The 12428-nt window shown below is 36.6% G+C and overlaps 1 protein-coding gene across 9 annotated transcripts in view; it reads left to right on the top strand.

The window, feature by feature from the left end:
* PPM1A (protein phosphatase, Mg2+/Mn2+ dependent 1A) overlaps positions 1–10457 on the top strand; it is a 35218-nt gene extending 24761 nt beyond the window's left edge. For 5 of the 9 annotated variants that reach the window (XM_040599722.1, XM_040599726.1, XM_040599725.1 and 2 more), the window contains exon 5: positions 188–311. In XM_040599722.1, the coding sequence (XP_040455656.1) occupies positions 188–296 (109 nt within the window). In that variant the 3' untranslated portion in view covers positions 297–311. The other 4 variants (XM_040599730.1, XM_040599728.1, XM_040599729.1 and 1 more) reach the window with 3 other exon arrangements.
* The last annotated feature ends 1971 nt before the right edge of the window (positions 10458–12428 follow it).

Genomic DNA, 12428 nt, shown 5'->3' with positions numbered 1-12428 from the left:
ATTATACAGTAGCTGTGGTCAGTGTTTGATGACACTTAGTGATAACTTGCAGTAAGCTTGGTTCTGTGAATTTAAAACCTTTTAAAGTTTGCATTTTAAATTAAAATTGTACTTGGGGAATTTGACTTAGGAAAAAACAAACAAACAAAACACAATCTTAAAATCTTGTGGGTTTTTTTTGCTCTAGACGGAGTGTGATTGAAGCTGTTTATAACAGACTGAACCCCTACAGGAATGATGATACTGTAAGTATCCTTTCTCATACATTATCTTTCCCCCTACCCCAATTATTTTAGCTATTTTGTAAAGAAACATATTGCTAGTTCTTGTTAAAAGACCATTTGCCCCAAAAAAGCAATAGCAACGTTGTTCTCTTTGGACTGGTTTGTAATTGTCTTCTGTTGGCTTCTGCTGATCATAATCTCAGAACTCTGGTATCATTGATTCATTTGTCCCCTGGAATTTTCTTCTTTGAATCCTGCTTGGGTTTCCAAATGGTGCGGTCATGTATATCTTCTTTTCTCTTTTATGGGAGACATTTTTCCCCAAACATCAGGAAGAAAAATGCTATACTTGTAGGTTAAACAGATTTGTAACAATTTTAAGGATATATTAAGTTTCCAAATGGACTGCATAAGCACTTTTTATTCCTCAGCATAGAGCATCCTACAGCAAGCATACAGTTTACATTCTTGTATGTCAGTGGTCAGAGTGACATGAATCCACCATCAGTGGGGGAAAAAAAACCCCAGAACTCTTAAAATATGACCAGTGATCCCAATTTCAATTAAATCACGGGAAACAATGTTCTATCATTGAAAGTGCTGTACTTCATAAAGTAGTTAAATTGATCCTTTACCTATTAGCAAAATAACTTAGATATGATGTGAAGTGCATCCAGACATAAAGAATTGTGCATTGGCCTTACAGCTGGGCACTAGTTTATTTGGCAGTTTCATTATTTCTTCAGTGTAAAAATTCCTGAATAGTTGCTTAAAGAGGATGCTTTACCTTCAAAATACATTCTGTAGTATGTTACTGTTCTGCAAGTGGTTTTGTTTTGTGATGATGTTGGCAACTTGGATACAGAAATTTGCATGCTGAATAGCTGGCATGCAGCTCCTGCGTTTTTACTCGCTACTGTTCTTATTCTTCATCCTTGCGCTTGAAACAAACACAACCATTTTGGTCTTTTCATATAATTGCTTGCCTTTGCTACTTCTGGTCTTGAAGAAAAAACTGGAGGTGGTACTTTTGCAAAGGGTAATTTTAGTGATTTTGGGTTGTGGGTTTTTTTTTACACCTCCATGCCAACTGTTCTTCATGGCTTGCAATGAATTCTATGTGCAAGTTTGAATGAAGGGTGCAGAACCTTGGTGCTAAGAAATTGTCATATGTGGCATTGCTAGAGACTTAACCTCTTTTTCTCTTGACGGTATTGGTAAGGCAGTGCTTTTAAGGAGGAGTAATATTTCTGCCTCCCACAGTCTTAGTAATGATTAGGAAGTGTAGGTATGGAAGCACCAGCAGACACTGTTCTTAAAGCCCATCGTGGCCCTTAGTTACTTAGGGGAAGGTAGCAGGCAACACTGCATCAACCAGACTGCTGTAGAGAAGCAGTTTGCTCTGATGTCTGTGCTACAGACTTAGCTGTTGCTTCACTACCCATCTGTGGTACCACTTCTTAGTTGTGGTGTTACGTACCCAACTGATGAGGCAGTACAAGAAAACTGAATATAGAACAATCTAAGGAAGGGAGAAGGAAACAGACAAAGGCATATGGATTAAACCCCACTAGAATTAAATACTCTATTTGTATTACTATTTTTTTTTAACTAATAGCAAGAATTGGTTAAACATTTTTCAGGGGTGAGGTAGTTGCACAAAATCCACTATTGCCCGTGGGCCTGAACATACCAAATTCTATGGGTACTCAGTTATTGAATGCATGGTTGTCATGCCATGTCGTGTGGTCGTACAGTTAAAATTCAGAGCATGTTATATACGTTTTTTCTTCCTCCTTATGGTTTTATTACCATCCAAAATTAGGGTTTCCTGTAGTTGCCCAAACTACACTTCTGTAACCTTAAATTATAGGTGCTACAATTGATCTGAATTATAAGAGTGTCATTTGATGACTGTATCTTCCTATACAGCAAGGGAGGGCTGAAAACACAAAAGATGGTAATGATAATAACAAATGGCATGAGGCACATCCTGCTCTTTTAACACACCTGTGTAATAAGTGTATTTGTTTTGTATTACTTCTAGATATTCTAGGAATGCTTTTGAATAAGGCTCCTAGGATATTATTTTGAGGATCGCTAAGGCTGTTATAAAATATTTGGTTAGACTTTGAAATGTCTTGATACTAATGCTTTGCTAATTAAGCATGTATGTTTTTAGATACTTCTTAAATGCTATTTCTTAAAGGGTAGACAAAACAGACTTCTAAAATGATTTAAGTCTTCACCCTTTTCAGTCTGGATTATCCAGAAACTGCTGTAACTATGGGCACTCCAGACTTTAAAGGGTTCCTTCTTTTTTCTTTAAGGATTCTGCCTCAACTGATGATATGTGGTAAAACTGCTCATCTGGCTGTGGAGTTCACGTTTCATCCTTCAAATAAAAGTGCAGCCCAACCTCAGTTGACCCTTCTTTACATCCATCCTCAACCTTAAATAAAGAAGGGAATACGCTGTGTTGGTGGGAGTGACTACAGCAGTACATCATCTAGCCCAGGAACTGATCTTTTTTGTAAAACAGACTTCTGTAAACGTGATTTCAAACCATAATTCATGTTGTAAATCAGACTCCAGCAATTTATGTTGTATGATTTTGTTTTTGTAAAGTGCAATTGTCTGTGTACAAAATGCTCATATTTAATTATGAACTGCTTTAAATCACTATAAAGGTTAGAAGAAATGTTTGGCTTGTGTGATGCAACAAAATATATATCCCTTCAAATTCATGTTGTGGTTTTGGATTGCAAGGAGCAGCAGCCTAGCCAGCTAGGTGCTCAAGAGGTGCACAAAACTGTAAAGATAACTTTTTGGTTTATATGAAAGCTGAACTTGTGGGCAACTTACTAGAAATTACAGTGTGTGAATTTGCTTGGCAATGGAAAAATAACTAAGAGTAGTGCACGTTCTTCAACAAATGTCTGTCGTTTTCTTGGACACTCTCCTGCTCTCACATTGAGTTAAAGGGAGTTCTGATTTTGACTTCAGCGGGAGTTAAATCACGCCCTATTTATAGTATCATGTTCATATGTGTATGAACCTTGGGATTAGAATGCCTTGATTCTTTGCGCCTCTCTTTTCATTAACCCTTACCTGAAACTACTAATCACTGAGCACGAACAGGCAGCTTTCTACATATCGTAGGAGTCTGCAGCATTTTTACAATCCTGATTGGTTGGGTCTGCTGCTGTTCCAAGTAAAATACTTTGGATTCCATTTTATCAATAAAGCTTGATTTAACAAACAGGACATTTATCCATAAATGTGTAATTCCTTTTTTCCTGCCTTTTAAAATATCAGTGCCATTGTAAATGATACTTTACTTGTGCAAGAATATTTTTATTAATTGGTAGCCCATTTTTAAAATGGGAAGGATTTTGATTATTGCCCAAGACATAGCCATATGCTAGAGGATGATGTGGGATTAATCCGTTACCCTATTTTTTACGAGTGTGGGTTTTTTCAGGCTTTTTGGTGTTTTATTTTTTTTCTCCCCACTGAAGATGTGCATTGGTTTGAATTTGCCTACTGTTTGATAAAAATACATTTGTCAAAGCCTGACAATCTTTAACATTTTATGGTGTGTGTTTTTAATTGACCCACTTACTTAGAATGAGAGACTAGTGGTTAAACAGTATTTGTGATTTGAGATATAGCATGTTGACAATATTTAACTGTTTGTTGTTTAAAATTCTAATTTAAAATTTTATAAGATAATAAACTAATTTGATTTAAGCTTAGCTTTCTCCCATTGAGCATATAAAAATTAAGTTTTCAAGTCAGTCGTGTTTGCAAAACTGCTGTTTTGTGCACCTTGTATTGTCTTTTTGGTTGAGAATATTGTATTTAATATGTAGTTTACTCATTTAGTAGGCAGATTCCCCAAAAGGAAGATCAGTACAACAAGTAATTGTAACATTTACTGCAGTTAAACAGAATCAAAACGTGGTGTATAATTACTTTTTGATAGGAAAATGTAGTACAATGCATTTTGCTCTATTTGTCTTTCCCTAACTTTGAAATATACATATTTGTATATATAGCCTTAAAATTAATGCAGAGTTAGGGAACACTGAACAGTGAAAAAGTAACTTATAGTGTCTTGGAACAAAGTATAGTATATACCAGCAAACTTTCTTTTATCCCTCTTGTCTATGTGGGGTGCTTAAACGTAACTTCATTGTATTCAGTTTGTAATCTGTTCAAGCATGAATGAAGAAAACATAAGCACTATTTGTATTTATAAATTTATAGCAATTTTTGCTTAAAGAACCAGTTCCTTACCTACCTATGAATAAATGTTTAAAATGTCTAATTTTGTTGTAGAGTGCAAAACTATAATAATGTTAAGTTGTAGCTTCACAGGCACCTAATTAACAAGCGTATTTAATAATACATGGCGTATTAGTGCAAAAAGCTAAACTTAACTTAGGAGTAGGCAGATACAATTCTGTCCTTTTGCATAGAGACTGAAGTTTAGTTTTGGAAATGGCAAAACCTTGAACTGGACTGTGGAACCTCTGAGTTTTAAACTTTAAAAAATTGGAAGCAAAACTGTGGTGTGAAAAGCCATACTTCAAACCATAATCACTTAAACTGTCTCAGTGACAATGATGTATTTGAAGCCTCTTCTAACGAGGTCTCCTAAAGGTTACAAAGGAAATAATTCTGCTATTGCTGCAGGCGATGTAACTAGGTTTGAGGGTAGCAGAAGAAAGCCCGTTTCAGGCCTTTCTCTCTCCCACCGATGTTCAGCGTTTTGATGAGGTCAGAGCACTGAATCTATTATGTATGCATAAACACTGCCATTTTAGATAAAGATTTTGATTACAAAATTTACAAACTAAGTATATAAAGCATCCTAGAAAAGAGGCAAGCTGTACTTTTCACTGCTCTGAAAAGGAAAAGGCACTTTTGCACCTTTGTGCATCTCCTTCTTGCACCAGAAACTTCTTTTTAAATGCTAAAAACATTAGCACCTCAGGGGCAAGGCAGCTTTTTTTTTTTTTTTTGGAAGTATTGTGTGCTATTTATTTCCCTCTTGGAAAAAGATTCTTGTGTGACAAAAATGAAAATTGTGATGTTAAAAGATGTATTTTGAAATACATGTTCAAATAGGATGGTCCCAATTTGCTTGTTTTTAAAAAGAAATTACATTTGTAAAGCTAATTTTCTTCGTATGCCATGCAACTTTGTTTTCCTTCTACTTTTGACAGCTTCACTGGCTTCAGTTTCTGTGAGTTTTGTTATAGTCAGATTAAATGTTTCACTGATCGTTCTGGGAGAATACCTGTACTGCTTTATAGACAACTGTTTCAAGTAATTCTCACTAATTCAGCATTGAAATATGTTCAAGACAGAGGCTTCAAAAATGCATTTTAAAACCAATGTTGGATTAACTAAATGCAATTGCATTAACTGGGGTCCTAGATTTGCAAGGCTTTGTAAATCCATTGTATCAATGGAGTCCCCGATACATGTGGTGGGGCAGAAATGTGTAGATCCCAGGCAAGTTATGAAGCCAGAGCCTCTCAGCTGGCTTGATCTTACCTAGCCAGGAGCAGCACCACAAAGACCTCTGTGTGTGGCCATCATTCATTTTAATCTTCCAGTGGAAGTGAGAATTGAAGAGAGATTTCGTCTGCTTGTCATTACACTGCTGAGTTGCAGTAATCCTAGGTTGTGTCATATAGCAAGGTGCCTGATGAATATTAAGCAGCAGATAAATAATGGTAGCACTTACCTTGATAGTTCCTGCAGGTGCCAAAGCTAATCACTTTAACATGTACTTATGATAAAATGACTTCAGCATCCATTAAATTGTTTATTGCAAAGCTGGTGCTGTCTCAACTCTATAGGTTAGACTGAGCTATTTTGTTCAGTTCCAGAACTGAAAATGTAAAAAGGTGATTTAACAGAATTAGGGAAGTTTTCACTTCAGTTGATTCCTCAATAAGAATCCTGACTTAATTTGATACACTGGGTTAGGGTGGACTTCATATTGCGTTTCATTTTTAGTGATTTATGAGCTAAGGATACGGTTTCATGTTCTGCTTCTGTCAAGACTAAACTATTGCTAGAAGTTTGCTCCTACTGGCGTTGTGCCAGCACTCATGCTTATGTGGCCGTGCAGTTAGGAGGAAGGAAAAAAATGTGTACTCTCTGGCCTGGGTAAGTTGATAATCCAGCTATGGGGTGCTGGTACTAGGGCAGGATGGAGAGTGGGGAGGCGGGACTGAGAACGAAGAAATGGTTGCATCACCGTCCTGCCACAGTTTGGGAAACCACACACTAAACCAGATAAATGAGTGACCTGTGTAGGGAGCATCAAAGCCTTTGCAGATCATTCTCAGCTCTATAGCAGACAAAACATTTTGCTTTGGGAAACATTCTTTTTCTTAAAATGAATCCCGAGACTTTGGTTTTAATGTTGTCTTGTGTACGAGTTCCATGCTGACAAGGCTGTTTGCTTTCTCTAGGTGTATGTAGCTCTGTCCTGTGGGATAGACAGCATGGCTGCCGCAATTAGGTTAATGATATGGTCGTTACAGTTTACCTTATTTCAGTGTACATCAGGTTTTCATCATGCTGAGATGTTCACCTTCATCTCTACCTGCAACTTCTTGAATTGCTTTTATGCGCAAATGACTTGGTATATTTTAATTTCTTGATATTTAAAGTTGGCCATGTCTGAAATGGGCAAACATTTAGTAAAATGTTACCCGTTTCCTCCTCATTGAGCAAATACGGTATTTTAATGCAAACCACAAGTACCTTGCATAGGTTCAGAAATAGAAAAGCTGTAGAGCTGTGGAGCTGTACCTGACATTTTTCTGTAGAAAATGCAATTGTTACTCTGTGCTGAGCTTTGTAAGATGTGAAAATGTCTCCTAGATAACTAGTATACCTGCTTGTTCCTACCACTGTGTGTGTCCAAGATGATCATAACGAGCCTTTTTGTATCGTTACAGGGTATAAAGTCTCTACTTGGCTGGATAGTGTCTTTTAACTCTTAAAGTGGTAAGAAGAGGCTCCACATGTGAATTTCTAGGGTGCTGTAGTGCATAAAATGAACGTGATTCCTGCTATAAACTGTAAAAATGAGATAAAATTCAAAAGTAACTATCTGGGGCTAAGAACTTTTGGCCGACCTGTCTGTGAATTATTGATCCAAGAATCCCATCTTTTGCTGAGCTCTTTCTGAGCTGTCTCTGTGGAGTGCTTGCAAAGTCTGCAGGTCTCTGCAGGTCCAAGCTGCACCTTTTGAAGCACTCTGTAGCCTTACTTTGCTTAATGACATTGCTTTGTAAATGAAGTAGCAGCCACTCGGCCGGCGTGGCGTTTGTTCACAGAAGTTCAGGAAGCTGTAGGAAAACTTAAAGCTTGTCTTTGTTCTCCTGGACCACTAAATGCTTTCAAGTAGAAAAGAAAAAGAATGTACAATGTGCTAAAAGCTGACTATGCTATCTCCCACTGAAAACTTGTTTCTGGAAAATTCTACAAGTGTTTCAGCTGTTTACTTAATGCATGGGAAAAAAAAATGTGTCTGGAGCTTTAATCTCCTGATTGTGTCAGAGTTGGTGACCTATGGTGACCTAGGCTCTATGCATATTCCTTGCTTTATCTGTGGTTTTATTTGTTGCTCTTTTGAGTAGCAGCAAACCAGATCTTCCCTCCCTGCTCTGCCTCCCCCCATGTAGACACTCTTGTGAAGTCTTTGCTTCTAAGCCAAGAGAACAGGAGTGGTAATGGTGGCTTAGGAAAGGGGTTTTGGGGGTTGCCTTAAAGGTGGCAACAACAAAAACAAAACCCCTAAGCTTTGCAACCACAAAATTTGGGAAGATGGGCCTAATTTTAAATATGCCTTTTATGCAATTAGTGAAATCAGTTCTATTCTGACAGTGTCAAAACTTCAGTAGAGCTGGGATAAGTCAGATTTCTAGAGTATAGTTTTATTCCTGGTTGGATTTTTATGCTTGTACTGATTCCTGCCCAAATGCTTTTTAAAGTAGCGCTATACGTCTACTTTTTTCTTCTTTGTTCCCCAAAAGAAAAGAAAAATAAACCCAATGGTCCTTAACGATTGTGTAACCAGCCATTTATTTGCAAGGGTGAGTGCTGTGTCAGATAGGAACATTTTCTTTTGAGAGTACTACACCTGCACTTCTCAGCTTGCTCAATCACGAAGCTGAAATTCATTTTTGCTCCCATTCACTCTGAAGAGCTGGTGGGAGCAGGGAGTTTTTACAGCTGAAGTAGACAGGACTCTCGGTATGCATTGTGAGTAAGCCTGCAGAGTTGAAGGAGTTGCTATTGTTGTTTCTTTTGAGAAATATCTTTGGGTAGAAAAAGAGAAAGCTGAGACTGGTGGGTCATAAAACCTCACATACTCTTAGTTCTATCAACGCCTCTGGACTAAGGTCCAGAGTTTAATTGCACTTGAGTTACTGAATTCAGCCCAGTCTGAGCAATGGAAATACTAAGTAGCCGATTTCACTTTCACTGTTAGTATTTCAAGCTGAAGCACAGTATTTTTATTCAAACTACAGGGGAAAATTAAATTGAGATAATTTTGGGAAAATCAGGCATGTACTTAACTTCATATCCTGCTGATATTGATGGAGCTTCACACAGCAATATATAAAGTTTGCACATGTATTGTTGGAGCCTTAACTGTCCCACTGTCCTTGGAATGAAAAAGAAAAGTAATCTTTATTCAGTTTTGGTTTAAAAAAAGATTTCTGAAGCCAAAGGGGAGAAGATGGTAATGTTAAAGCAAAGTGTTAGATTCATTGGAGAGAACAATTCTGTAATTCTTCAAACATGTAACAGTATTTTTTTTTTTGATCTTTTAAAACATCAGAAGGGCACAGTTTAAGAGGTTCAGTCTTTGATGTAGTGCTTTTAGCTGTAAAGAATAAAAAGATGAAACCCAAAATTAGTTACCTGGGATGGAAAAACAAGGAGACCCTAAAAACCTAGGAATAAATGTGCTGAATTTACATGGCATTATGTCCATGTCCAGTGGTGGATCTACTGGAAGGGTCTTTGTTGGTGTTTTTAGGGGAACTTTTTATTCTTGCTGAGTGTTTGATGCCAGGCTGGCAAGTCTGCTGCAGTTCAAAATTTCCAGACTCTTAAATTGGAAACTGGGCATTATACAATAGAGTCCCCAATACACAAGATGCTGCAATACCTGTTACCGCGTGTTCTTTGGGTTAATGCTGTGTGACCATTTGATGCTGGAATTTGGGATTTGCTATCATACATTTTATTGCTGATGGTGTTATTCGCACTGCCCTTGAGTACCAAGAGTTAAGTGGTATTTATTAACCAGATCTAACTCTTTGGTGCCAGGAATCTAGTTTTTGGAGTAAGTCCTGAATTATGCAAATGTTCTTGGCAAATTGTGCCAGGTAGTTGGAAAACTAAATGACTAGCAATGAAGGGTTAATACAAGATAAAAGCATAGATTCTCCTAGCCTGGGAATACTGGGTATTTGAAAAGTGTGATGTTTGATTTCCAGGACCAGCTGCTATATAAATCTTTCAAAATGACATTTTGGTTTCTAGCATCTGTCTTGTTACTAAGACCACGTACAAACATGCTGAATTAGAGAGTTTTCACCTATCTTCTCACAGAATTGACTCCACATTGTATCATGAGTCTCATTTGTAGTGACATGCTGTGCCTGTCTTTTTAGAAAATTCATTACATCTTTATAACTATTTTGTGGAAAGTGTAACGTTTTTTCATTGATGACCTGTATAAATGTGTGTTACGAATGGAGAGATTTAAGCTTGAAAAGCATGTTTGCAGATTACACAGCTTCATTATGGAATTTATAAATTTAACAGAGTAATATACAAGAGCATAACTATTTTCCTTAAGTAAAATGTATAACAATATATAATAAATTATTCTCCACGTAGTTCACCCACTATTTACAGTTTTACACTATTCAAACTGTGTTTACAGAAAGTTCAATAAATGTATATTTTGTACTATGTACAGATTCCTGGTCCCAAAGAAAATGTGTCAACTTAGTTTCTAACTTAACTTTTGAGATTGTACTTTTTTTTTTTTTTTAGTTTGGATTCAGTTGAACAAACTGCATTATGCCTGTCGATGGTGGAGGCTTGCATTGGAGTACATGGGAATTGGAAACTAATCTACAAAAGTGATTCCACTAAATAAAACAGGCAATTACATCATGTGTGTGTATTTGAGTGGTATGCTATATATAACTGGTTTATTATCTGTTTTATTGTCACTGATTTATAAACTTAGCTGGTCTTCAGTTTTCTGATTCAAGCTAGTTATATTAAAATAGAATATTGAATGCTTATTTTGCTCATTTTTAGTTACAATAATAAAATTCCCCTTTTTCACTTTTTTCTACTTATATGTTGAAATTCCAAGATGAAGCAGCGTTCACTTGGTTCCAGTCACAGTATTTCCCAGGGGCCCTCTGATCTGGGATTTTCAAGAAAGCTAGGGATTGAGAAGGAACTTTCAGAAAACCATGTCACACAGGAGCAAAATACATTTGTTTATATCTTCTGCCCTGACTGAGTACTGTCAAATACAGGATAGGCTTTTGTAATATAATTCCTAAGAATTTAAGGATGCTAAAGGCTAAAATGAATCTTTACGCTGGTTTTAGCCTGTATGATTTGGAGGGGAAATTAGCTTATATGTCATCAGTTCACCTTTATCTTCCCTGGAAATCTTTATAGGCAGAGAGCTGGTAAGATTCTGATGTGGACTATACAAATTAAACGAGGGGAGGAGGTGGGAGGGTATTCTGCTGTCACCTGTGACCTGGATTCTCAAGTTTCAGTCCCAACCCTTTAAGGATTAAAAATTGGAACTACTGACTTGTCTAGTAAAATGAGGGAATATTTTCTGTGGATTAAAAAACTGAAATTGCTGTGGTATGATTGACTGTTAGCCTCAGTTCACGTTAACAGAGCAGACATGGGAGAGAAAGTATATCCCTTTGCTTTCTAGCTCAAAGTTTATAAAAAGAATGTTCTATCCCATTTAATTGGAAATTTACATTTTAGAGTCTTTTTTCCTTAAAGCCAAAGAATAATATACCTCTAAATAATATTGTTGGTTAATTTCAATGTGTTTTTTTAATCTTGACATAATAAATTTGAATGTCATTGGAGCTGTTCAGATAGAAATATTAAGATAACTTAAGATGTTCGTTGTGGCTGAATTTAATCAAACTGCATTTACATGGGCTAATTTAAGAGGAGGTAGAACCCTGAAGCCCAGTTAAATAGTTTAACTGATTTCAATCTTAAATTTCAGCAATTTTTAAGAATATAGGAGTTTATTCTAACATGATGTTCTGAAGGAATGAAGGTGAATGTGGCAAAGAGTAGCAAGAAAAATTGTTTATAGTTACTGATAGAAATAACTCAAGACAATTATCCCTGCAAATACGCGTACAGGAGATGCTCTGGGCAGTGAGTGAATTTGGTGTATGGCTCTCACTTGTGAGCTTGCAGGACTGGAAATTCATCAATATAACAAGAATTTTATATATTGTTAATTTGCACTTACCAATTTTAGTGCAAACTTTCCAATGTTTTGAAAGTGGGAGAGCTTAAATTTATCTGCAAACTTTCAAAGATCCTACTTATGAACCACAGCTGTGAAAGATTTATTTTCTTTTCCCAATTAGCAACTTTTTCTGGTGTTCATCCTCTACTTCAAGAAAATGGTTGCTAGCCAGGTTTTTAATCCTATTAAACAGGACTGAAAACTTTGCTGTGAATACCACTTAGACTTGTCTTGAATTAAAAGTTTGCCAAATAGACATTTAAACCAGTGAATGTATTTGTACAGTAGAGCCGATATAAAGTAAATACACTTGGCTATATGTGTTTTCTTGTCTTTCCCTCTACTCCTTAGTAGTAGAAGTGTCTGTGACACTGTCCAGTGTCCTGCCAGATTCTCTTTAGGAAGTATCATGTTGCCAAAGCTGCATCATGGCTCTTCCCCTTTACTCTGAAATAGTATGTCAAAGTTTGCTGCTGGGTCGTGAATAGCAGGTATCACTTGCTGTGAACAGTCACCTTCTCTGACACTTGAATCCTGTCACATAAGCTATAAGAAGGTACAGGATAAAACAGTTTTGTATGATACATCTAAATGAAATAATTCAAGAT

Source organism: Falco naumanni, chromosome 7, assembly GCF_017639655.2.
Source record: "Falco naumanni isolate bFalNau1 chromosome 7, bFalNau1.pat, whole genome shotgun sequence".
NCBI lineage: Eukaryota > Metazoa > Chordata > Aves > Falconiformes > Falconidae > Falco > Falco naumanni.
Note: the sequence above shows the minus strand (reverse complement) of the source record. Positions and strands in the feature narration are given on the sequence as shown.